The sequence below is a fragment of the Octodon degus genome, unplaced genomic scaffold (assembly GCF_000260255.1).
Source record: "Octodon degus isolate 3935 unplaced genomic scaffold, OctDeg1.0 scaffold00130, whole genome shotgun sequence".
NCBI classification, from domain to species: Eukaryota; Metazoa; Chordata; class Mammalia; order Rodentia; family Octodontidae; genus Octodon; species Octodon degus.
This window is the reverse complement of record NW_004524706.1, coordinates 1,320,264-1,343,807: the sequence shown is the minus strand read 5'-3', so window position 1 is coordinate 1,343,807 and position 23,544 is coordinate 1,320,264. Positions and strand designations below refer to the sequence as shown.

The 23,544-nt window shown below is 46.2% G+C and overlaps 1 protein-coding gene across 1 annotated transcript in view; it reads left to right on the top strand.

The window, feature by feature from the left end:
- Positions 1 to 23,544, top strand: part of Csmd2 (CUB and Sushi multiple domains 2) — a 607,037-nt gene that overhangs the window by 325,197 nt on the left and 258,296 nt on the right. Inside the window, exons 10-12 of the mRNA XM_012516868.2 lie at positions 6,230 to 6,351; positions 22,322 to 22,425; positions 23,166 to 23,278. Coding sequence (XP_012372322.1) covers positions 6,230 to 6,351; positions 22,322 to 22,425; positions 23,166 to 23,278 — 339 coding nt within the window. The remainder of the gene's footprint in view (positions 1 to 6,229; positions 6,352 to 22,321; positions 22,426 to 23,165; positions 23,279 to 23,544) is intronic.

Here is a 23,544-nt window from a genome sequence, read left to right as displayed (position 1 = left end):
GCGGTCTCAGCAGAGCCTGGGCCCCTGCCTTTCTCTCCCCCTGCTCTTCCTCTTCTGTGGGCCACTGTGAGGGGATACAGAGGGACCAAGGCACCTTGGGTTAGACCCAAATGACTTTTCCCTGTGTTTTTCAAAGGCTAAAGGAAGAGGTTGGTATGGGTTTCAAAGGTCTCTTTATTTTTGGCAGTCCTGAAGATTTTTCTTTTAAGATCTTTTGATTTTAATTAAGTGGAACTGCTATTCTAATTGTGCTTTTTAGGAGAGCCTAGGCATATCCCACTTTAAGAATTAAAAAGGGACAAAAGTCTTTCAATTTCAAGAAGCTTGACTCAAAAGAAGGTTACCAAAGGATCACTTTCTAAAAAGCATTGACCACCATACATATTGGTATTGTTTTCCATCTAATGCATTTAAAATATGATTTGCCTTTAAGTATTCATTTTTCCACAAAATTAATTCTACTAAAACACAGGGCCTGGCAAATAATAGGTTCTCGATAAATGTTTAAGGGCCACCTGAATAAATCAGTGATTGAAATGAATGCATAATGTGGAGCTGTGCCTTCATCTTGGAATTGGAAATTAGGTATTCATACAGCACCTTTTCCCCCTCCCACCAAGAGAACTAAAGGCTCTGCTTTGACGCCTAGGAAATCTTGTTCACACAAAGGAGGTGGAGGGCAATGTGAAATACTGGCAAACTCACTCTGTGTACCCTGCATGAAAGTGGGGTACAATATGAGGCTCTCACATAGAACCTGATCCTTAGAAAGAAGTGTTTGCAGAAGCCTGAGGAATAGAACAGACACAAGTGGTGCTTCTCTAGTTAGAATAAGAGCTGATTTGGAGTGTCCCCTCCTCTGCCCAAGACCTTGGCAGCCCTGGGGCTCTAGGTACCAATGTTGGTAAGAAGACCAAATTCACAACCAAGACCCCTAGTTTCTTCCGGTCACAAGATAGCGCCAGTGCAGGCAGAGACAGAGTGTCAGCTCTTGACAAATTACTTACAGATTCACAAAGTAAATCATGGATGGAAAGCCTTGCATTTTGTGATTTTATGCCTATGTGTGTGTTTCTGTTTAGAATTAAACCCCTTTTTGTGGATAGATAATCAGACTTGGGTCTCAAAAGACCTAAGTTCAAACTTTCCAAGCATTAATAAACCACGTAGCACAGGGAAAATCATTTAAGTGCTCTGACTCTTTTCCATGGATGAAATGAAATGCTCTGATAATTACAAGTGTTTCCTGGCTTGGTGGCCTCACTTGGATCTGCTTCCTGCCCCTTAAGCACTGTTGCTGTCGAGAGTGCAATTTCCCTCCATCTCCACTTCTCTACTTTCTCTGTTCTCTGCTTTTCTTTGCTCCTCTTCTCTCCTCGCTCCTTTTTCTGTCCGCTCAGGTGGATACTACACTCTGACTGCAGTAGAACACAGGCCCATTGTTCCAGCCCTGTGCGTGTCCCTGAGTCTCTTACCTATATGTGCTAATGATAAGACTCCCATTTATTAATCTATTTATACTTGTCTAAAGCATTGCACTAGGCGTTGTCCATCATTTCTTTATGAGTGAAGTGGCAATAACCATATCTCATGTTCAGCTGAAGCTTGGAGTGGTCAGCTAGCTTACCCAAGGGCACAAAGCCAATCAGTTGAGCTGAGTTTTGAATACAGACTCCGAAGACTCTAGGCTACTTCCCCTGGAAAATTGCACCTGGATATCTTTCTTAGTGTATTGGATGGAACCATACAGTACAATGTCTCTTCCTCTCCTCCCCTTTTGGTAATTTTTTCTTTTAATATAATTTAACATGTATAGAAAAGTTGCAATTAATGTACAAAGAAACTCCATACACCCATCACCTAGGTTTAAACAACTACTTTAAGAAGGGAGAAAAAAGAAGCCAAGCAGGCTCTGAGAAGTAGGAAAAAAGCCACTAGCAGCTAGGTTTCACAAATAAAGAAGGGTCCGTGGGGTGGGATACTCCAGAGAGGTCAAGTGTATGATGGTGAAAAGAAAACAGTGGGGTTAAGTGGCTCTGCCGAGTGTGGAGCATTTGATGTTATCTCTACAGGGGTTGGCAGGGTAGACAAGGGAAGAAGACACATCAGGCCTGAAGCTTCAATCATGGTAAAACACAAATCTGTGGATGTCATGGGAGATCCTGGATTCAAATGGAAAGCTGAATGATAGAAAAGTCAAAGGCAGGCATTGTGCCATGCGAATACGAGAGTACAGGGCAACTAAGTGACTGGTGAGTGCTCTTAGGGTCCAGACCACGCAACAAAAGAAGAGTCAGAGAAGACTGAGAGATGGGAATAAATGTGGGGGCCACAGGGCTAGCTGATGCAAGATGGACGACAACAGGTAACTGGAGACAGGAGTCACTTTCCTGGGAACACAGGCACTGGAGAAAGAATGGATGAGCACATTTATTTTCTGAGAGTTAAGATTTTTCTGGTTCCAGGACAGCATGGCCCTGGATATGGGTGAAGACAAAATTGATCTTGAGATGGAGAAAGCAGGAATGTAAAATCTCATGAGAAGGGGCTGGCCTTTAAGAGAAGGGGTCACCCCTCTTAGAACAAGAAGAAAAAGACGAGCAATTCAGCACACAGAGTAGCACAGCTGAGGAAGACAGAAAAGATGTCTCCTGAGTGGCTTCTGTTTCCCCTAAGAAGCCTGAGGCAAGGTCATCAACCAGGAATAAGGAGAGGACGAGGAAGGGTGAGGCTCCAGGGGGCATAGAAAAGGTACAAAAGGGTAGGAGCAGAATGGAAGAGTGGGCTGACAGAGCTAAGTGGCTGGGTTGCTAGATTTTTTGAGATGAGTAATCGTGAATTCATAGTGACATCAGTCTTCCCTCTTATGTAATTTTTTTCCAGCAAAGCACAATTGTGGGGGAGGGGCAGGGATGGAGCGTGGAGGCGGAGGGCTGTATCCACATGCAGTGTGTTCCAGAAGCTATTTAGAGGAAAAGGAAGCAAGGAACTTGGAATAATTTGTAAACTGACTAATGGTGGATGATGGGATCTAAGCTGGGAAAGGACAGAGGGAAGAATAGAAGGGAGCTTGTGAATTGAAAGAAAATATTGGCACCAGTGTAGTGGAGGTGGCAGTGGGTCAAAGATGAGTTCTGGAGGCTCCAAAAATATTTCTGGAGAGAAATGCTAGTGGGGGAAGATCTTGGGGGCAAAAGCTCCACTGTGAAGGCCTGCAGAGGAAGCAGTGGCCTGGAGAAGAGGAGAGAGATTTCCGCAGAGGCAGGAATTGGAGCAGGAGACTCTGAAAGGACCTGCACATGGGGCAGCCAGGAGGTATGTCATAGGGGGAGCAAGGGAGGGCAGTTGTGGAGAACAAGATTTGGAGAGAAGCTAGGAGACCAGAAGGACTCCATACCTTTTCCACTTGGAGTAAGTCTTCCCCTTTTTATGGTGCCAAAGCTGTTTAAATGCTGGAACTGACTATGGGTCCAGGCACTGTCCTCCTCTGGTCCCCTGTTAGATGGTATAGCGACGTCCAGAGGACAAGGGAGAATGGCTGTGGAGCCCAGCCACGGAAGGTCTCAGAGAACTCTCTCCTAAAGTGTATCCAGAAGAACCTTTGATAGGGAAAGGCAAGTAGAAAACGTACAGATAGATGCTTTCATTTATTCCAATGAAATAAATTATGGGTGCTTATTACTGAGCACTCACGATTTTGCCAGCCCATCTGAGTCCCAGGAAGGAGCTTGCCATCTGTTGCAGGGGTCTCGGGAGCTCACTGCTCAGGTAGAAATCTGTCTGTCTGCCTTTAGAACCTCTAACCTTGACCAGGCAGCAGAGAAAAGAAAAAAAAAAAAACAAAAAAAAAACAAAAAACGAATGCTCCATTTAATTCCTTTTTTAAGGTGCTCCATGCTAACTATCTGCAGATTGTAATATTTTAATTAAACTCCTCCAAGCCCTTAAAATGGTAAATGCCTTTTTGACCTGTTCTCTCTAATTACCTTCAGCATGTTTCAACAGACTGCAAATACCATCTAATTCTTGGAAACAAGTGCAGGATAAATTGAAACGGAAGCTGAGGGCTTTTAGCAGCAAAATCCGCCTTTCCAGAAGAGGTGAAAGATGGTGCTGGTAGAGATTTGTAAGGATTTGCTACAGGGCTAGGGCTCTGAATCCGCAGGTCCTTTCTGTAAAGGTGGGGTAGGATCATGGTTTTGGTTTTGATTATCTTACTCTAATTTGTTTAGTAATGTCAATCTCCAGTGTGGTTGGAAGAAAATGCCTGTGTAAAGAAAGAAGAAAAATAGGAAGAAGAAGCTTCTTAGCTTTGAACAAAATCTTGAGCATAGAGAATTATGAACATGGCATTGAGTTTGGGAGTCCTGAGTCCCCTTTGTGGAATATTGACCCTGTCCCCAGCCTTGGGATGAGCCTTCACACCTGTCAGCGGGTTTTTGTTCATCCTGACCTACATCAGGGAGGTGATAGCACTACTACCCCTTTGGACAGATGAGGTAGAGGTGTTCTAAGTTACCCAGGCTTAAACAGCCCTCAAATGGATTCAGATCCAGGCAGCTAAGTTGGTAAGCCCCAGAACCTGGCCTCTTTCCCTAACCATACCATGCTGCCCCAGGGCCAGTTGTATCAAGTATAGTCTGTGAATCTGAAGGTGACTGGGCACAGAATTAATGCTAAGAGGAATGGGAGAATTACAGCTCTATTCATTAATTGATCTCATTATTTGAGTTACTGTGCGAGCTTGGGGTTGGGGAGAAGCAGACCCTTTGCCTTCAGGCAGCCGTGAGCCACTGGAGGATCAGCTCATGACAGGATGAGCACCCAGAAGGAGGGAGCAAAACACCACTTGCAATCAGCCCTCCAACAGCCTGGCCTCTGCCTGATTGGAACTGTCCTCATTCCTGTTTCCCACACAGGCTGTGGCCCTTGCTTCCGAGAGGAGGGCCATGTCAGACATTTTTCTCTCTCCACATTCTAGCTGGCCTGTAACAGGCACTTAATAAATGTTAGAATGAACCAGCATTGGAATGAGTGCACCAAACAAGAGATTCATTATGTCTGGGAGCTGCACAGCCCGCTTCCCAGAGCCTCTTAGGAGGGGCTTCCTAGGGAAGGTCCATCATGGCCCTGTCTCCACCTGGAAAGGAGCTCCAGGATATTGGGGCTCATCAGCAGCAACCAGCTTTGACAGCACTTTCATTTCATATACTTGGGCCTGCTGAGTTTGTTCACTCTTTCTTTACTGTCAGGCACTTTGCCTACAATTAGGATAAATTGCCATGTGGGCAGCGACAGAGTATGCTCATGGAACCCTTTATTAAAATAGCTGTTCACTAACACTGAAGAATGAAGTGGCTAGGGCTCAAGCACACATTTTTAAAGAAAGCAAACACCTAGATACAATGTAGTACCCTAACTGTGATCAATCACTACTTAATCTAATTAGTTTAGAAGCTATTTTAAAGAGCTTAATTAGATTAAGCCGTGATTGATAACACTTTATATCTACTTGAGTAGAGCACTTCTTCTAATTCACCTTGAATCTTTATGCTTCCAGTCGAAAGCCTGGTTCAGGCATGAGCTGGGTGTGAGGAAGGGTTTGAGAAGTACTAGATTGACACTGAGACCGCTGGTACCTGGCACTAAGTGAGTTGGGGGCCTTTGCAACTCCCTTGCGCACAGGCGTTCTGAGGCCTGATGGGATAGCCTTGACAAGGACATGCTGAGTTCTACCTTGGGCGGCTGGTGAGGTTGTACAGGGAGGGATAGAAGACTAGCAGAATCTTGGATGAGGTCCAACTCCTAGGCAAGCAAATTTGGGTCCAGAACAGCATTCAGCTGGTTTGGAGACCCGGAGTGCGAATAAGGAAACACAGAGGGTGAGCAGAGGTGGGGTGAGCTGCTAAGCGGTCCATAAGGTACCTTCAGCCCACCTAGCTTTAGGGCAACATGCAGGGCACTAGCCTGTACCCACTTTGTGAAGATGTGCTGCTTCACCTCAGGGGCCTCAGGGATTCTGTAGCCTGCCTGGGGAAGTAACCTGTGCCCCCAAGCTGCAGGGCAGGCCATGCTCCTGGCACTGAGACTTTCCATAGCCTCTTGGGAACCATGGACAACCAGTGCAGCAAGCAGGTCAATTCTAGCAATCTCTTCGGGGCCAGGAGAGGGAGGTGGGAAGAGAAGGTGGACCTGTTACTAAAAGGCCTCTTTCATCTCCCCTCTGCAGCTCGCATGTGTGATGCCCATCTTCGCGGCCCCTCGGGCATCATCACCTCCCCCAATTTCCCCATTCAGTATGACAACAATGCACACTGCGTGTGGATCATCACAGCACTCAACCCTTCCAAGGTAAGGCTCCGGGAGTGGGAGTCCGGCAGGCGGGTCCAGGTTGAGACAGCTGGTCTGCCAAGTACTTCAAACTCTAAAGCTGGTGGTGGAAGCTTCTCTGCCAGCACTATTCTTACATGGTCTTTATTGAGTACTGAGTAAATAAGCTGCATATTTATGAAATAGAAGCAAGACATAAGTAGTACCAATATAACAAATACCTCTGAAATCATCCAGAGGTGTGATTCCTACACCCTCACAGGAAATACAGAAATACAGAGATAGAAATACTAATCTGGTCACTCAGTATTTACACTTTTATACATTCCTGTATTTCCTTTACCTCAAAGGTGTTTATTATTGCTTTGCCTTTCTTTAGATTTAGCACTGAAGTGCATTTCCCTATGTATCGTTTAGCGCACCAGCATTTGCGCTTCATTTAAGTGTGATTGTGTTCTATGTACTGTATTCTTAATCAACTTCATTAAATATATATATATAGTTTAATTTTTATATATCTTTTATTTTGTCTTGTAAATTTTATATCTATCTTGCCCAAATCCACAACAACGTTTTGAATCTTTCTTTTAATTACATCAAAACTCTAAGGCATGGGGGCAGGGGAGATGGCTCAGGGGTATAAGTGATTCTCTGGCAAGCGCAAGGGCCTGAGTTCAATCCCCAGTTCTGCCAAAAAAAACCCAAACCAAACCAAAACAAAACTCTAAGGCAATTTGTGAAGAACTGATCTATTTTGATTCTGAGGCTTCTAATCCATAAGTGATATACTTTCTAATCACTTAGGGTTTCTTTAATGGCCTTCAGTGAACTTGTATAACTGTTCTATTAGATATCTTATAAATTATTAATATATGTAAATATATAAAATATAAATAATATAATTGTGAATATATATAAATATCATATACTTATACTTATTGCTATTCTGAATCATGTATTTTTAAATTGCATTTTCTGCCTGTTTCTTGCTGGTCTTTAGAAATACAATTGATTTTTGCATTTTGAATTTTATGTACAACAACTATCTTGTTATAATTATACCTGTGAATATTTGGGTTCTCAGCATGGGCAGTGATCATCTGTGAAGAATGGTAGCTCTCTTTTTCCCTTTCCAGGCCACATAGCCATCCCTTGTTTTTTGCTCGGTGGGTACTCCTGTCATTGTTTGATGTTTAATGAAAAGTTTTTATTTTTTTCACCAGTAAGTCTGATGTTTGCCAAAGTTCATTTGATTTTTAATTTGAACATTTTTCTTTCTGAGTTGGGAAAGTTCCTTCCTAATCCTAGTCTGTGAGGAATTTTCATTGATGATTACTTGGATTTTATCAAATACCTTTGTATACCTACAGATACAATTACTGTTTTCCTCCTTTAGTCTCTTAGTGTCATGAATTGCATTGACTAGCTTTTCTAATGTTAAGCCAATCTTACCATCTGGAAAATTCTAGCCTGGTCACTTAGTATTTACACTTACATACATTGATGTATTTCACTTGATAACATTTTGTTGGATAAGTTGTTTCTGTTTAATCAGTGAGATTGGCCTGTTATTTTTGTATCCTTCCCAGATTCTTGTATCAGGGTAATACTGGCCTCATAAAATGATTTGGAGAATGTTTCTTCTCTTTCTATTCCTTGGGGTGCCTGGTAGCAAATTACAATAATCTTTACCTTGAAAGTTTAGTGAAATTGATTTTTTTTTAGCAAAACTATCTCTGTCTGATGTTTCCCTTGTTGGAAAACTTAAACTATAAAGTTAATATCTGTAACAGGTAAAGGTTAACTCTGGTCATCTGATTTTGTATGTAGTTCATTTTACTAAGTTTTCAAATTTACTGAATATAAAATTATGCATATTATTTCACTATATTTACGATCCCTGATATTTTTATATTTCTGTTTCCTTTCTGATTTCTAATTTGAATAATTTTTAAAATGGTATTTTCAGAAGTTTCACATTTGTCAGTCTTGTCAAAGAGTTAGTTTCAGTTTAGGTAATATTCTTTTTAATATATTATTTTGTATTTCATCTATAACTCTTCTTACCATTATTATCTCTTTTCTTATATTAGATTTATTCTACTTTTTTCTCTAACATCTTAATTTTGATGCTTAGTCCATATGTGTTTTCAAATCTTATTTAACCATCTAAGGCTATGCATTTCCCTCAAAGGACTGCTTTGGCTACATTCCTTCGGATTTTTATATGCATAATTTCTACTACAGTGTGGCTCTAGTTTGTTTTTGTGGTCCTGGGAACTGAGCACAGGGCCTTGCCATACATACTGGGCATGGGCTGAGCCACTGGACTCCATGCCCGGCCCTGTTCTGAATATTTTCTAATTTATTATTTCGTCTTTCAACTTTGAATTCTTTAGAAGAATATATTAATTTCCAAGGGACTGTTCTCACTAGCTTTTTGTTATTGCTGATAAAGCTGGTATTTTAAGAACAATGTATTTCAGCCATTTGAAGTTTTTAGAGATGTACTTGTAGAGCCAGAAATGGTCATTTCTTCATATTATATGTATTCCTGAAAAAAAGAGCATTTTACAGTTTTTATGTTCTAATATGACCATTACATTGTTGTTTGTCTTTTATGTCTTCATTGATTTTTTTTGTCTTCTTGATCAATACACTACAGAAAGAGAGACATTAAAATCTCCCACATAATAATAGTTTTATCTATTATGCTTTGAACTTCTGTCCATTTTGGCTTTATAACTTTCTCTCCTTAGCTATTATGTCTTCTTTCTTTCTCTTCTTCATTCCTTCCTTTCTCTTTTTTCTTTTCGTTGTTTGACATTTTATATTCTCTTGCTATTGACCTTCTGTTTCTTTTATGCTTTATGTGTTTTGTGTGTGCTTGGATTTTTCCAAATAGAGTCTAAAAAATTCTGTGTTTTAACTAGATAACTTAAGACTATTTAAATCAGACAATTATCTCTGTTCTTTTAAAATACCCAAGAAATATTAACAGGCATACTTACTGAAGTCTAAAGTTAAATATTAATTTTGTCTTCTCCTGAACAGTTAGGAATCTTAGAATAATGCGCGTTTGCTCCTTCCTAACGCGTACTCCACGGGGCCTGTTGGCGTGTTACCTCACTCCTCCTCACAAATGATGGCATTCTCAGGAAAACCAGGGCCTGTCCATTCTCGTTCCCACACTACTTCTGTGTTCACCATTGCCTGTTGCATCCTAGTCTTTCTCTTTGGAATATCTCTCTTTCAGTTCAAAGTACTTTGTTCATTTTTTGGTTGGTCTTTCTTGGTTCTTCTTTGTCTTAAAATGTCTCTTTGGGCCAGCCAAATAGCTCAGTGGATTAAAGCACCTGCAAGCAGGCTCAGAGGCCAGATGTTCGATCCCTGGGCCTGCCTTGTCAGCCCCGCCCCCAGGGAGCCCTGAGATAGCAATTGAGATTGGGTGTGGTGGTGCGCACCTGTAATCCCAGCACATGGAAGGCTGTAAACAGGAGAATCACTGTAGGTCCGATCTAGTAGTGAGAACCTGAACACCCTATAGACCCTTCCCTAAAATACAGGAGGAAAAAAAATGTCTCTTTTCCTCTGCTCTTAAAAATATACTGGTGTCTCCTGTACATTTGATTTTAAGTTGATAACCACAGATTTTCTGCACCTGGAGGAGTGGCACCCATGTCTTCTAGCTTCAATTGTCACTGTCACTGTTTCTTGTCTTTCCTTTCATGACACCACTGGCTGCTACTGTGGTCTTCTTGTCTTTGGTGTCCTGCAGGCTCCCAATGTGTCTGGTGTGGACATTGCTGTATTCACCCTGCTTGAGCTCATGATGTTTCTTGAATTCATAGGTTGTGCCTTACATTAGCTTGGGAAATGTTTAACCATCATCTTTCCAATCCTTGCTGTTTCTTTATTTGCTCTCTTTTTTGGTCTTTTGAAAGTCTGGCAATCTGTTCTAGTTTTTCCCAGTTGATCATCCATATTTGTTTTCTCATATATTCTTTCTCATTATGTTCACATATTCTCTGTTCTACTATGTATAATCTTTGTTAATCCACTCACTGAAGATTTTTGTTCAAGGAGATTTTAGTTCAAACTACAATTTTAACTTTCAGAAAGTTCTATTTGGTTCTTTTTCAAATGTTCCTGCTCATATCTTATAGCCTCTTCTGATTCATATGATTATATATTTCTTGAATTAATTTAAATGTGTCAAGCCTCCTCATTTTACAGTGTGTCCTTTAATATTAATAGCGAAAGTCTGTGGATCCTGTGGTCTATTCTTACCTCTCATGGTTCCCAGAACCACATTTCTTTCTTTGTTGTGTAGTTTTTGACTATGTGGCTAGAATCACAAACTTTGGTCTCTGGAGGTTCTGATAGGAGGTAGTTTCTTGCCAAGTTTGCACTAGCTACTGCCTCATGCTGGGACATTACCAGTCAGAGACCTCTTCAGACCAAATTCTCAGTATAAAGGTTTCAAGCCATAAAGTGCTATGCAGGCAGCATCCATGCAAAGGCTACTTCCAGTCTTGAATTCTCTCTGCAAGTGTTTTGTCCCCTTGCTATCAAGGTGTGAGAAAAAGCCAAGCTCTGGGTCTGCCAGAGGGTGGTGGTGGCCCACGAGGAGGCAGGCGGGCAGAGTTGTGATCGTCCGCTCTTCTCCAAGAGTTCCCACAACACCAAAGCTGTGCTCCGTCAGCTGACTTCATGCCCTGCTTGCCTCCTGAATCCCTCTGTCCGTTGTGCTGGAGACTCTGAGCACTCCTTCCTCCAGCAACAGAGTACCAAGCACCTTGGCTTTCCACAGTTCTGGAGACTGAGAGTCACTGCTTGAAGTGCTGGAGAACTTGGTTTCTGATGAAGCTTCTCTTCCTGGATGTAGACGGCCACCTTGTTCCTGCATCCTTGTGACCCTTTCTGTGAGCACTTGGGCAGAGCTCATCCATGTCTCTCCTTGCTTGTGAGAAATGTCAGAAGCTCACCCCTGTGGCCTTATTAATCTTAACTAGCTCCCCTAATCCTCAATCTCAAATACAGTCACATAGGAAATTTAGATCTTGATACATGAATTTTGGAAGGATATAATTCAGACTGAAACACTAACTTATTAAAAAACAAACAAACAAAAAACACCTTTTTTTCTGCTCTTTAAATTATGCCAAACCTTTCAAAGTTTTTGGTTCAAGTGCCTGAGGCCACAGAGCTAGGACGATGGAAGCCGAGCTCCTCTGCCTAGCATTTTCCAGAGGAGTCATAGTTTATTAAACCATTTCATGGTGAACTTAGCAGGGAAGGATGCCTCAGCCACAGTGGATGAGACTGGGAGAAGCGCTTAGTTCCCTGAAGTAATTAAGTTGTTGACCAGGGGGCTCTCCCTCAGGTATTGTCCGTGATACTTTTCTTCATTTTCTTTTGAACTTGGAGATAAGGTATCAGGGAAGCCTAGATGAAGCCTGAGAATTTTCTAAGAAGCAATTTGATCGACACCCCACCCCCTACCCCAAGGTCTAGGCATGGCCCCATGTGGAGGTCAGCAACCTCAGAGCTTTCTCCCTGACATGTTCTGTAAGAGGCCGCAGCAGGCCTGCCTCCCGAGGCCAGCTCCTCTGAAGGTATGCCTTGTAGGTGGAAGGCTCTCCGCATCTCTACACGGAGATGGTGGGCTTCAGGAACTACAGAGGGTGCCCAGAAGGGCTTAGAAAGCCCATCCTGAAACTGAGGGTGGAAAGCCAGGGACTGGAGAGTGGCCAGCAGGGGATGAGTTGGAAACCTAAAGTTTAGGACTGAGGCATTGAAGCCGCCTTTCTGCAAACAGCAGGAAAAGCAGAAATAGTTCTGCACCTTGTTCAGGTGCTGTTCCACACGTCAGACATAGGCGTGCCCACCCCGCACTCCAGTCCCCAACACAAATGTATGGCCTCTCTAACTTCTCAGTATGCTTTTATGAGATAAAATAGTAATTCATTCTCTGACCGTAACTCCCACCTCTGCCCTTGAGCAATGTGCGCATAGGAGAGAAGACAGACACCTAACTGCAAGACTAAAGCGTGGAAGGTGCTGGTGGGGTGTGTCTGTGGTGCTGCAGCAAACCCATGGAAAGTTCCACAAAGGAAATTTCCACACTGGAGCAAGGTCATGAAGAAGGAGTGGGCTTGGACATCCGTGCCTCGTAGTGAGAAGGTTGGCAAAGGCACTGAGGCTTGCAGTAGCCTCTTGAAAGTGATTCAGCATTCCCGGATCAAGGTAAAGGTAGAAAAGTGCACAGAATGAAAGTCATAGTGAGGTCACATGCGTGGGAAAGAGGAGTGTGTTTTCTCTCAGAATGGAGGACTTTAAGGCTAGAGGTGGTAGACTTCGTTAATGGCAATAATAGCTTTTACTGTATGCTTAGCTGGTGCCAACCACAGAACTGATACCTCTGTATCAATGATTGTATCTCATTTTCTTAATAACACAATGAATTAGGTTTTAATAGGCCCACTCAATAGATGAAGGAAGTGGATCATGGATAGATTAAAGGTTGGGCGACAGCTGCAGCACACAGCCAGTAAGTTGCAGGGCTGGAATTAAAGCCCAGTCCTTCTGACTCAGTCATCTATGTTCTTCAATTGCTATGCTGTGCCGCTGAGTAAAATGAGGTCTTGGAGAAGAAGGGAGGGCCAGAGCTGTCCACACTGCGAGGGGGAGTGGCATCCTCCCTTCTGAACCAGAGCAGTAGGGGAAAGTCCGAGTTTGGGCAGGATGACTCTGCATGAGCAGGGAGAGCAGAAGGAGGATTCTCAGGGGAACAGGAGCAACCAGGAGGCCAAGCAGCTCCCAAGCAGGGACAAAGGGGGTGTCAGCCAAAGCTGTGGAGATATGGATAAGGAAAGGGACAGGAGAGATGCGAGAGGTGGAATGGGCCTTCATGGCTGATGGTGTGGAGGTTGTGTATCTTAAATGACAAAAACACAGCAGGTGCCCAGCATAATTTACTTAATGGACAAAGGACTAATGTCTCAATGGACTCTGTGATGAAGGACAGATGAGAAACTTTAAAAAGAAACACAAAAGGAAGAGCGTGTGTTATAGGGATCAAGATATAAATATGCCCTTTGAAGAACTGTGGTTCACCCAACTGCATTGGAACATACTGCATGGAAACTCTGGGATCAAGGGAGAGATTTGGTTGTCATCTCATTAGTGTATGGGCGGGAATAGAATTCTAATGAAGGGCCAAGAAAGAGTTAAGAGGACAAGAATATTTAGAGTGGCTCTTTCTAGGGCAACGACACAGAGAAGGAGCAGTCAGAGAGGCAGAAGGAGGATGTGTCGCAAACACAGGAAGTCTTCCCATAGAGCCTGTGTGATCATGGTAGCGATAAAGGAAGAGGCCCAGCAGGGACCGCTGACCTGGGCCTTGGCAAGACAGGCCTTCCGGAATGGAGCTCTCAGGAGGAACAGATAGCAATGAGGGGACACATGAGCAGGAGGTGAGGCACAGAGCACAGACAGGCAGCAATATGTACAGTCCCACAGTGAAGCAATGGAGGGAGGGTGGGCAGTAGCACAGGAAAGTGGCAAATGGCAGAGAGAGTCTGGGTTGCTTTGAGGTCCATTTAAGAAACTGGGGTCTGTGTGCCTGCCAAGGACAGAGCAAGCAAACAGGAAGAGGGAGAAGGTAGAAAAAAGAGGACGGTGAAAGAGGGGGAGTCCCCAAACAAGTGATAAGGATGTGAGGTTGAGCGTACAGGGTTCCCCTTGCAAGTAGCTGTGGGGCTGTCCTGAGCAGCGTTGAGCATTTGCCTGAAGCAGCACCCAGTGGGCCACACAGGCCCTTGGTTTTTTCCTAGTCCAGGAATGAGTGTCTATTCCCAGAGTCAGCTTCCTGGAATTCCACGCCCTTCAGTGGCTCTCTTCTTGCTGTACCAAGGAGGGAGCTAGGGATGCCCCAGGTCCAAAGGGACACAGGGAGCTACTGTGGTGTGGGACGGCCACAGCCATCCTCTGAGTTACAGGAAGTAACTGAACAGCAGAGACTGCATCATCTGACACCGCAGAAGCAAGAATTCAGCTGAGCTGGGAAAGCAGATCTCAGTAAGTTGGGGACAGAGCAAATCAGAAGTTTAGTAGAATCAACAAAGAGAGAAGATTCAGGCAGAGCAACGGTGCTGCCTCCTACCCATGCCAGTTTCACTCTCTGCTTGATTAGCATGTTAGTGACCTTAGTCCTTACAGTATTGACTTAATATTAATATAATGTCTGCCTGTACTAACATTTCCTAAATTTGGCCATTATCAGAAATACCTAGACTTTAGGATATTTTCTGAACCCTTCCCTCAAAGACATGATTCAGAGGACCTGAGCTTGAAATGCTCAGAACCTTTATTTAAAGAGTGCCCTGGTGGCTTGGACCAACCAAGCTGATTTGGTAAGCCTCAGTCCTGTGCCCCCTACAAAGCACCATGTCCCATCCCTGATGCTTCCCTCAGGCAGCCTCAACTTCAGACACATTGGCCTCTGGTTCCCAGACACATCTGGCCTGGCAAGACCTCTTCCTGGACACAGCCTGTCCTATAGTCCTGGGAGACCCAGCTCTGCTAAAAGCCCTCCGACTCCACCAACTCTTGCTCCTTCCTAGTCACTCGGCATCCCATCAGCACCTCTTCTTTGTGTGCTGAGCAAGCTGTGCAGTCTTTAAGGGCAGTTTCCTCTGGAGCTCTTGAGGACCCCAAAGGCGGGGATGGGCTTTTGTGTATGGCTCCCACAGAGAGCATAGAGCTCCGTAGAGCTTTGATTCTGGTGATAACTAATGGAGAGAAGCTCCTGGGCGAGTTCCCACCTTCTTCAGGCCTGATGCCCAGGCTGTGGCCTGAAGCCTCCTCACCATGGGACCACTGAGCTCCACCTCATGCAAAAAGAGGTCTATGGTCAGTACAGAAACCCAGAGCTGCATGGGGCCTGTGAGCCATACACATCTGCCTTGATTTTGCAACTGCTCAAGTAATAACACACTTGACCCAATTTGCATATGAGGATCTGGATTTGATGGGAAGTATCAATCAGCCTTTCCTAGAAAAGAAGGGGGGAAAATGGGACAAGATAGGGGAGGGAAGATGGAGGGACCAAGGAAAGAAGAGGGAAAGGAAAGCTCGTTTCATGAACTTCAAAGCCCAATCTAACAGGGTTTTAATGCTTCACTCCCGGAGGATCATTAGTGTCACTCTTCCCTTTGTAGTCCCAGAGATCTGAGAAGTGACTCTCCAGGCAAGTGATCACCCACCAGTGCAAATGTCAGAATCACATTTATTGGGCCATTTGTTCTTTCACTTACTCATTCAACAAATATTTGCTCATATCTTCTCTGTGCCAGCCACAAGTGACATGTTGGTGATTGGAGAGGTATCCCCCATAGTTTTCTGATGTTCACATCTCATGGGTAAGTGGCTCAGAGGGATCCTTTACTGGCCCCATCAAATCTGTTTCCTCCATAGATGTTTCCACTTCTCAATTTATGTTGACATCGCCACCAGTGGAACCCACAGAGGCCCTGGTGTCCCCCCACACACACACTTCCGTACTCCAGGAGACAAGCCCCCTCCCTCACTTCTGTCTGCCTCACTGCAGACTCCCCTGCTCCCAGCACTCACCCCATTGTCTTGCCTCCATTGTGGACTCAGGGATTCAAGGTCCTCTCTTCCCCACTGCAGGCTCTGAGGATGGTCGCCATGTCCCATCCCTGCCACCTGCATATGCTTCTCCAAGACCCAGCCCTGGCATGTATGTGCTGACCATTGGGCAAATAGGTGTGCAGATCCATCATTCAGTGAGCAAAAAGGCAGTGAATGAGTGAAAGGGTTTGCTGCCTCCAATTGACCAAAATAAAACTGTAGTCAAGGCCAAACCCACAGAACTTTCCAAAATCCTCAGTCCAGTTGCTGGAAGGAAGCACTAGAGCCTCCTCCCTCCTGGAGCTCCAGATGGTCCAGCCCAGTCCCCTGCCCACAGCCCCAGGGACTCATTCTCTAGCCAGACCCCAGCAGGAGGTACCAGGAGCCCCATGACCAGGCACAGCGAACTCCCTTTAGCCTGCAGGCAGTGGCCATGCTAGCACAGTGTGGGCGAGCCAGGCCAGCTTTTGGGTGCTTATGGGAGCCCAGCGGCAGAGCACGTGGTTAGGACTATGCAGCACTGTGGGGTCTCTGAACAGCTGGCAAGAAGCAGGCATGGGCGTGGGCAGCCTGTGGTTTCTATGCCAGGGTGCTGAGTTGCATCCTGAGGATGAGGACTTGGCAGTCTCTGCAGTGATGAGAACCCTTCTGGAGAATCTGCACCCTGTAGGTCATGAGGAGCTGTGAGTTGCAGAAAATGCCACTGAAGTTTAAACAACACACAGTTTGTTTGCTCCACCTACCAAGCCCAGCAATAGGGAGTCCAGGTTGGGATTGCTGGTTCCCTCAGTGTCTAGAGTCCCTTGCATTTTCCCTCTGCCATTCTTTGCATGTAGGTCTCACCCTCATGGTTCTGAGAAGACTGTTCCGTCTCTACCCTCCCATCTGTATCCCATGGAAAGCAAAAAGAAAGATGGACAAGTACCCCAAGATTCTGCAGGTTACACCCCATGGCCCAGACTTCTGTTATGTACCCATCCTTAGCTATGAGCTCAGCTGGGTACCCTGCCATATTCTCCCAAAATTCTGGGTTCTGTTAGGAAGGAATAAAAAGAAGAAAGAACATTGAAAGCAGTACCATCCATGCAAGTCACAACATCTCAAAATAACTAGATCAAAATAGAATTGTTTTGGTTGAAGCCAGGCTCTGCCCATTCTGTCATATTCATCTGCTGGTGCCCCACCACCACCACTGCAAGGAACCCTGGGAACTCATTGCCTAGGAACCCAGTTTGAAAACCATTGTTCTACGGTAAAAGTTAGCAAATTATTTCTGTAAAGCGCTATGTAAAAAATTATTTAAGTTTGGAGAAGCATATGATGTTTATTGTATATTCTTTGTTGTGAGTTTTTGGAGTTTGGCTCTAAAATGTAGGAACTCCTTCAAAATTCTAGGGGCCATATAAAAATAGGCTGGAGGCCAGATTTGGCCTGAAAGCTGTGATTTCCAACCCCTGCTCCGGAGGTAGTGAGGTGCTGTGTCTGGAAGCGGAGGGAAGGATTGGCAGCAGAGGCTGTTGGAGGAAGCACCACTAGAACAGTCCCTGTGCAGACCTTTCGGAACTCCACCTTCAACAACAACAACAAAATGCTCCTAGCCAGGCATGGTGGCACATGCCTATAATTCCAGCATTCAGGAGGCTGAGGCAAGAGGATTGTCATGAGTTCCAAGCCAGCCTGGACTACACAGTGAGTTCAAGGCCAACCTGAACCACATAGCAAGAACTTGTCCCAAAAAGATAAACAAGGGCCAGACTATAGCTCAGGGCTGGAGCACGTACCCGGCAAGGGTGAGGTCATGTGTTTGATTCCCAGTACAAAAAACAAAACAAAACAAAACAAAAAAAAAATATATATATATATATATATATATATATATCTATCCCTGTTGGGCCCTCAGCAGCCTCACCTAGACCTCAGGCCCAGCTTAGTAGGACTCATCCTGGACAATGCTCCCCAAGGCCCAGGACTGATCCTTCAAGGCCCCAGCTCAGCCCCACAATTCTCAGACACATGACTGCGTCCAGCGGGACCCAGTCTCCAGCCCTCCCTCTACACCTGCTCTTCACCCACATGCCAAGCCCTACTCCCACTCTTGGGCTCTTCGCCTTCTCCTGATGGCTTCTCTGCCTCCAGTCCTCCTCCCATGCTGAATCATAGCTCCCCAGCAGCTTTTTTTTTTTTTTAAGAGGAAAAAAAAAATGACAATGAAACCCATCAGCTTGACCATGAAACTCAGACTGCTTGTTCTGGCTGCTGGGCAGAATCCAACTGCCGACTCATCCAGCCTGTTCTCCGGCCCTGCTTTGCCCACGTCAGCTGCCCTCCCTGCCCTTTTTTCCCCTCTCACCGCTCCTGGCAGAGCTTGGACCAAGTCCACAGCCCCCACTGCCCTGCCAGGCCTGGAGCCCCCGCCTCCTCCACACACCTCCGTCCTTCCCTCTTGCTCTTTTTGCAACCCTCCTGCACTCACCGTCTGCGCCATGTCCTTGGCATTTAGATTTGTTGCAAAATCGTCCGGCGAGCAAGATAACTTATGGGAAGCAGCTAGCTCAGTGCTTGGCACATGACAGGTGCTCAGTAATTATGTCCTGGATGATGAGCTTGTTTATTCATTTATCTAATGGGCTTAAGTTGGGTGTCTGAGCTGTATACAAATGGGCCTCTTGGATGGCGCCTCTTCCTCCTTGCTGCTGTTTCTCCAGCCTCAGAAAGGTGCTTTGTGAGCTTGATGGATCTGCGTGTTGGTTAATGAGTCATTATAGAGTCCTGTCTTTAAACAATGGCCAAAGAAGAGAAGGAGGAAAAAAAGCAAAGGAAAAAAAAGGCCTCAGTGCACTGTGTGCTGGGGCCCTCCCCAGAGCTGCAGCGTGGTCCTCCTTGTACAGCTAACCCTTACCTTTGGGTCAGTGCCCCGAAACTCAGATCCCTTCCGTGGTGGCTCTAACTGGTGATGGGAAGCTCTTTATGGCTCTGAGTTCTGCCCTTCACAGGAATATTTTCCCATAATCCTCCTGCACTTCCATGTTGGAAATGGCTTGGTGAGCAGCGTCTTCTCTGCTCCAGGACTGGTTGGGAGGGGTCGGTGCAGTGACAAGGCACAGCTAGGATCCTTAGTCCCTGCAGAAGCTGGGTTCCTTTTGCAGAAGTCACCAGCTGCCTTGTAAAATTTTATGTGCAGCAAGTGTTTGCTGAGCGAGCACCTACTGACATCCAGAAAAAGCTCTAGGAGCATTTGAGTGGAGAAGTCATGGTCCTCACTGGGATACTCAGGCATAGAGCAGAGTCACAAAGTGTCTAGAGAGTCCCGTCCTTCCACTTAGCTGTGTGGGCCCAGCACATTGCCTCACCTTTCCTACCTGGGCTTTCCAGTTTGTAAAAGGCAGGTAATCAGAGGAGCTCTTGTGAGTTTTCCATGAGTTGTTTTGTATAAAGAGGTCAGGGCAAACTCAACCACACTGCAGGTGTCAGCTCTTATAGTGAAGTAGCCTCCAAAGATGGCCAAGGACTATAATTAAGTCTCTCAGAGAATCTCCTCATGCGGAAACTGCAAAGTGTGACCTATGGACCTCAGCTAGCTTATCACTTGTTCAGTCAATAAAGTTTTATTTGACAGGGCCTCAACCACCCAAGCACACATTGCATATGGCTGTGTTTGTGCCTTGGCGACAGAGCAGGACAGATGTAACAGGGCTGTGCTCCTCAGAAGAGAATAGATTTCGTAGGACAACTGGTGTTGTTCATACAATAAGGGATCCCAGAGGCAGCAATCTGTCCAAGCTGAAAAATCAGGAAAGGCTTAGAAGATGCCCTAAGTCCCTGGTATGTGCCTGGCATGCTGCCAGGCCCTGGTGGTGGAGGTGGTGGTCAGGCCTGGCACTCTCTCTGTGAGTTGGTGGGGTAGTGAAGGAGTGGTTCGCCCACTCAGTCAAGGGCCAGCAGGTAAGTGTTGAGACAGAGAAGGGAGGAAAGTGCTTAGACAAGAGGGGATTGGGGGCCAGGAGACACTTACCAGAGTGTGGGAGGGGCCTGTGAAAATCTCCAATGGTGACTAGACCACAGTGATGTGATGCTTAGGAGCTCAGATGGCATACTGGCTGAACAGCAGGGAGTAAGGAAGTCAGCAGGAAGCAGATATGATGGCCTTTCCTCCTGTCTCGGGCTGGGAAATGGGACTTCTAAGAATGCTCTACATAGCAGACAACGCGATGAGAGACGAGAAGCAGATTCCAACTTCTCACAAAGTATGATCCTTTGGTGATGTCATTAGCCAACAGGGGACATTCTGGATGGAAAACCCACAAAGGCCAAGGAATCTCCACCCATTATTGACTGTTAAATTTCATACCATTCTTACTCATCCCACCCACTGCTGCTGTCAACTTAGGTCCTCCCTCACCAGACTACCACCATCGCCCTGCCTCCTGTTTCTCAGTCACCCCTCAGAGCTGTGGACTTTTATTTTGAGGCAAGCCTTGTTAAGTCACTAAGTAATTGCCTCTCATCATGGCAAGCCTTGGCTTACAGCTCTCCCCTGTTAGGACAGAGATCCAAATCTTTTGCATACCAGACAGCCCTTCCTAACCTGGCTTCTGTTACTTCTCTCCAGTCACCACCTTCTGCTTCCCTCTCACTTAACCAATGCTGGATTAAGTAGAAGTCTCCGAATGCATCTCACTGCTCCACCTCAGCTGGATTGCCTTCCCCCCTGTATGCACTGGTTGAATTCCCTTCAGTTCAGCTTACAAACAGCGTAGGCTTCATTTCTTCCAGGAATCCTTAGCCTTCTCCCAGTGCAATGCCAGTGCAATCACTGTCCCCCTTAAGTCAGCCCGTGGAGCTCCTGGTGTGCTCAGGGATGTTCTGACCTAAAGTTACCACTCTGTGACTCCTACACCCATGCAGAGGGCACCCGGCTCATGAATATGGGTGGCACTTGCTCCTGAGGTGGACATCCAAGGCACTTGGGGTGAGGCTCTACTGGTATCCTGGCAGTGGGTGGATGCTGCTTGGTTTAGATAGAAGACGGTTGCAGAAAATTTCTGCAGAGGAAAGAGAAAATACCCACAGGAATTCTGTACTCCTTGGGTTGTAGAGTAGAAAGTACAAGATCCACATCAGCCTCCTCAGTGAAGAGGGAAGCATCTTAGGCTCTGTCCTCCACCCAATACAGTGCTAGCCCCAACCCTCCATGGCTGCAACGCCTGGCACCTCCTCCCAGCCCCACCTCATTCTTGCCTCTTGGCTGCGTGTAGGCAGCCAGAATGGCGGTGTCCTCCCCCTTGGTTTTGTGCTTTTCCCCCAGCTCCTTGCAAGAGAGGAGTGAGAAGCTCTTTAGGTGCAGATCTAGGTAGGCTTCTCAATTTCTGGGTTCCTCGAATCCAGAAATGCATGGAGTGCCCAGCCACACAGTCCCCAAGAGCGAGGCAGCTGGCAGCTGTGGGTCTTTGTCGACCAGCTATGAGCAGACACAGAACAGCTTGCTCTGAGTGTCTCATCCCAGCCACAGTTCAGGCCCTGACTCCTCAGAGCATCCCCTCCTCCTCCTCCCAGCCACCCACTTAGGTCTGACAGAGGCTTCTTTAGCCTTCAGAATTCCTTCAGATGCTACTGTCAGAGAGGCCTCCCTTCTTCCCCCACTGCAGGCCTCTCTCCTTTCCTCAGTATTCACCTTTGTACCTGCCTCTTGAAGTTGTGGTTAACAGTTTACCTCTCTGACCTCTCTTCTCAGCCAGGGCAGAGACAGTGCCATGCTCACCATGGAAACCTCCTCCTCAGCCTGGCATAGGGCAGGTGCTTCGGACATATTAGTGAAAGGCAGAACTAAAACAAATGAGAAAGGAAGAATCTAGTTGAAATGTCTTTCCGAGCGCATTCATTCATTCAAAAAGGAAACAAACAAAAAAAGATGGAGAGAAACAGGCCATGGAGAGGCTGGGAAAAGCTTCCACAGGCCCCTAGGGCAGGAAGGCTGAGATTCCACATGTGGCCTGAAATATCACCACCAACCCCATGGGGATTTCTGAGCATGAAAGCATGAAGAAAAAGTCCAATCATCCCGCAGTTGGCCAGATGTGCCTGGTGTTGCTGCAACAGCCCCCAGAATTGGCCAGATGTGCCATGAACATCTTCAGAGACATAAGAGGCCCCAGAGACTGGGTGGCCTGGAGAGAAGGAGCTCATGACGGTGGCACAGAAGTTGTCAGTTTGTGTAGGATGACGTCGCCAACAACTTGCAGCATCAGAACACAATGAAGAGATTTCCACTTGGTCCGCAGGCTTTGGAGTCTTCCTCGAAGCCCAGGCAGTGACTAACCCTGTGCTCGTTCCCTAGGTGATCAAGCTGGCCTTTGAGGAGTTTGACTTGGAGCGGGGCTATGACACCCTGACGGTCGGGGACGGTGGGCAGGATGGGGACCAGAAGACAGTTCTCTACATGTAAGTGAAGCCCTGAGTTTTGCCCAGAGGCCAGGACAACAAGGGACCTTGGCTGGGGGAGGTGGGGTGGGGTGGGGTCTCCAAGTATGGTCTGGTTCTACCTGGTCCGGGGGTGTCTTTCTTTGGATGATGATAAGGCCTCCACCACCTGCCTCTGCACCAGCCAAGGAGGCTGAGCACTGACCGCATCCGCTTGGGGATTCACATGCAAAGCATCCAGAATAAACTGTCCCTGGGGGCGAACAGATGTTTTGTGTGAAGCCTGGAGCTTTCCATGCAGCTATCGGCACCTCTGCAGACCCTGCTTCTCTACCCAGCAGTGCTTAGTCCCAGCCACACCCACTATGGCTGTCTGACCTTCCCTCAGGCTCAGAACTATCTGGAACATGGGTGGCCTCAGAGAACTGGAATCATGCAGATATAGTGGCCACGTTTCCTTACCCAGTGATGGCCACTATGCTGTGGTGTAGTCAAGGGGGTGGGAGGACAATATCAGGGATCCGTGGGTTCTACTATGTTGAGCCTTTGCTCTGGGGAGCCTTTGAGTTCTCCTCTGCACCCCACCATAGCCTCATAGGAGAGCAAGTGTACCCTGTCCAGCGCATGTGGCCGGCAGCAGAGAGGGGCAGGTCTTGGAGCGGGTATGGCTCCTCAGTACCCCCAACCCCTTGCAGTCAGGCTGTCACCGTCCGTGAGTGCCTTGGTAAGGGACGTGCTTCTAACCCTCTCTCTCCTAACAGTCTAACAGGTAATTCGGTCCCAGACCTCATCGTCAGCACCAACCATCAAATGTGGCTCCTTTTCCAGACTGATAGCAGCGGCAGCTCTCTGGGATTCAAGGCTTCTTATGAAGGTAACTGCTCTTGGGAACCCAAGGAACTCACCCTGGGAGCCAGAGACCTGGGTCTAGGCTTGGAGTTGAAGTGCTGGACTCCAATCTTGGGATAGCCCTGTAGTAACTGCCTTTCTGTGGGCTTATTCTTCTCAACTCTCTGAGCTCCTTCTTTGGTCAGTGGCCCCCTTGTTGCTTTGAGGGTCATCTGAGATAAATCTATTATAATACGGGTTCCTGGTGCCAGGCACATGCATCAGTTTCATGCTCAACTCATGCCTGGCTCA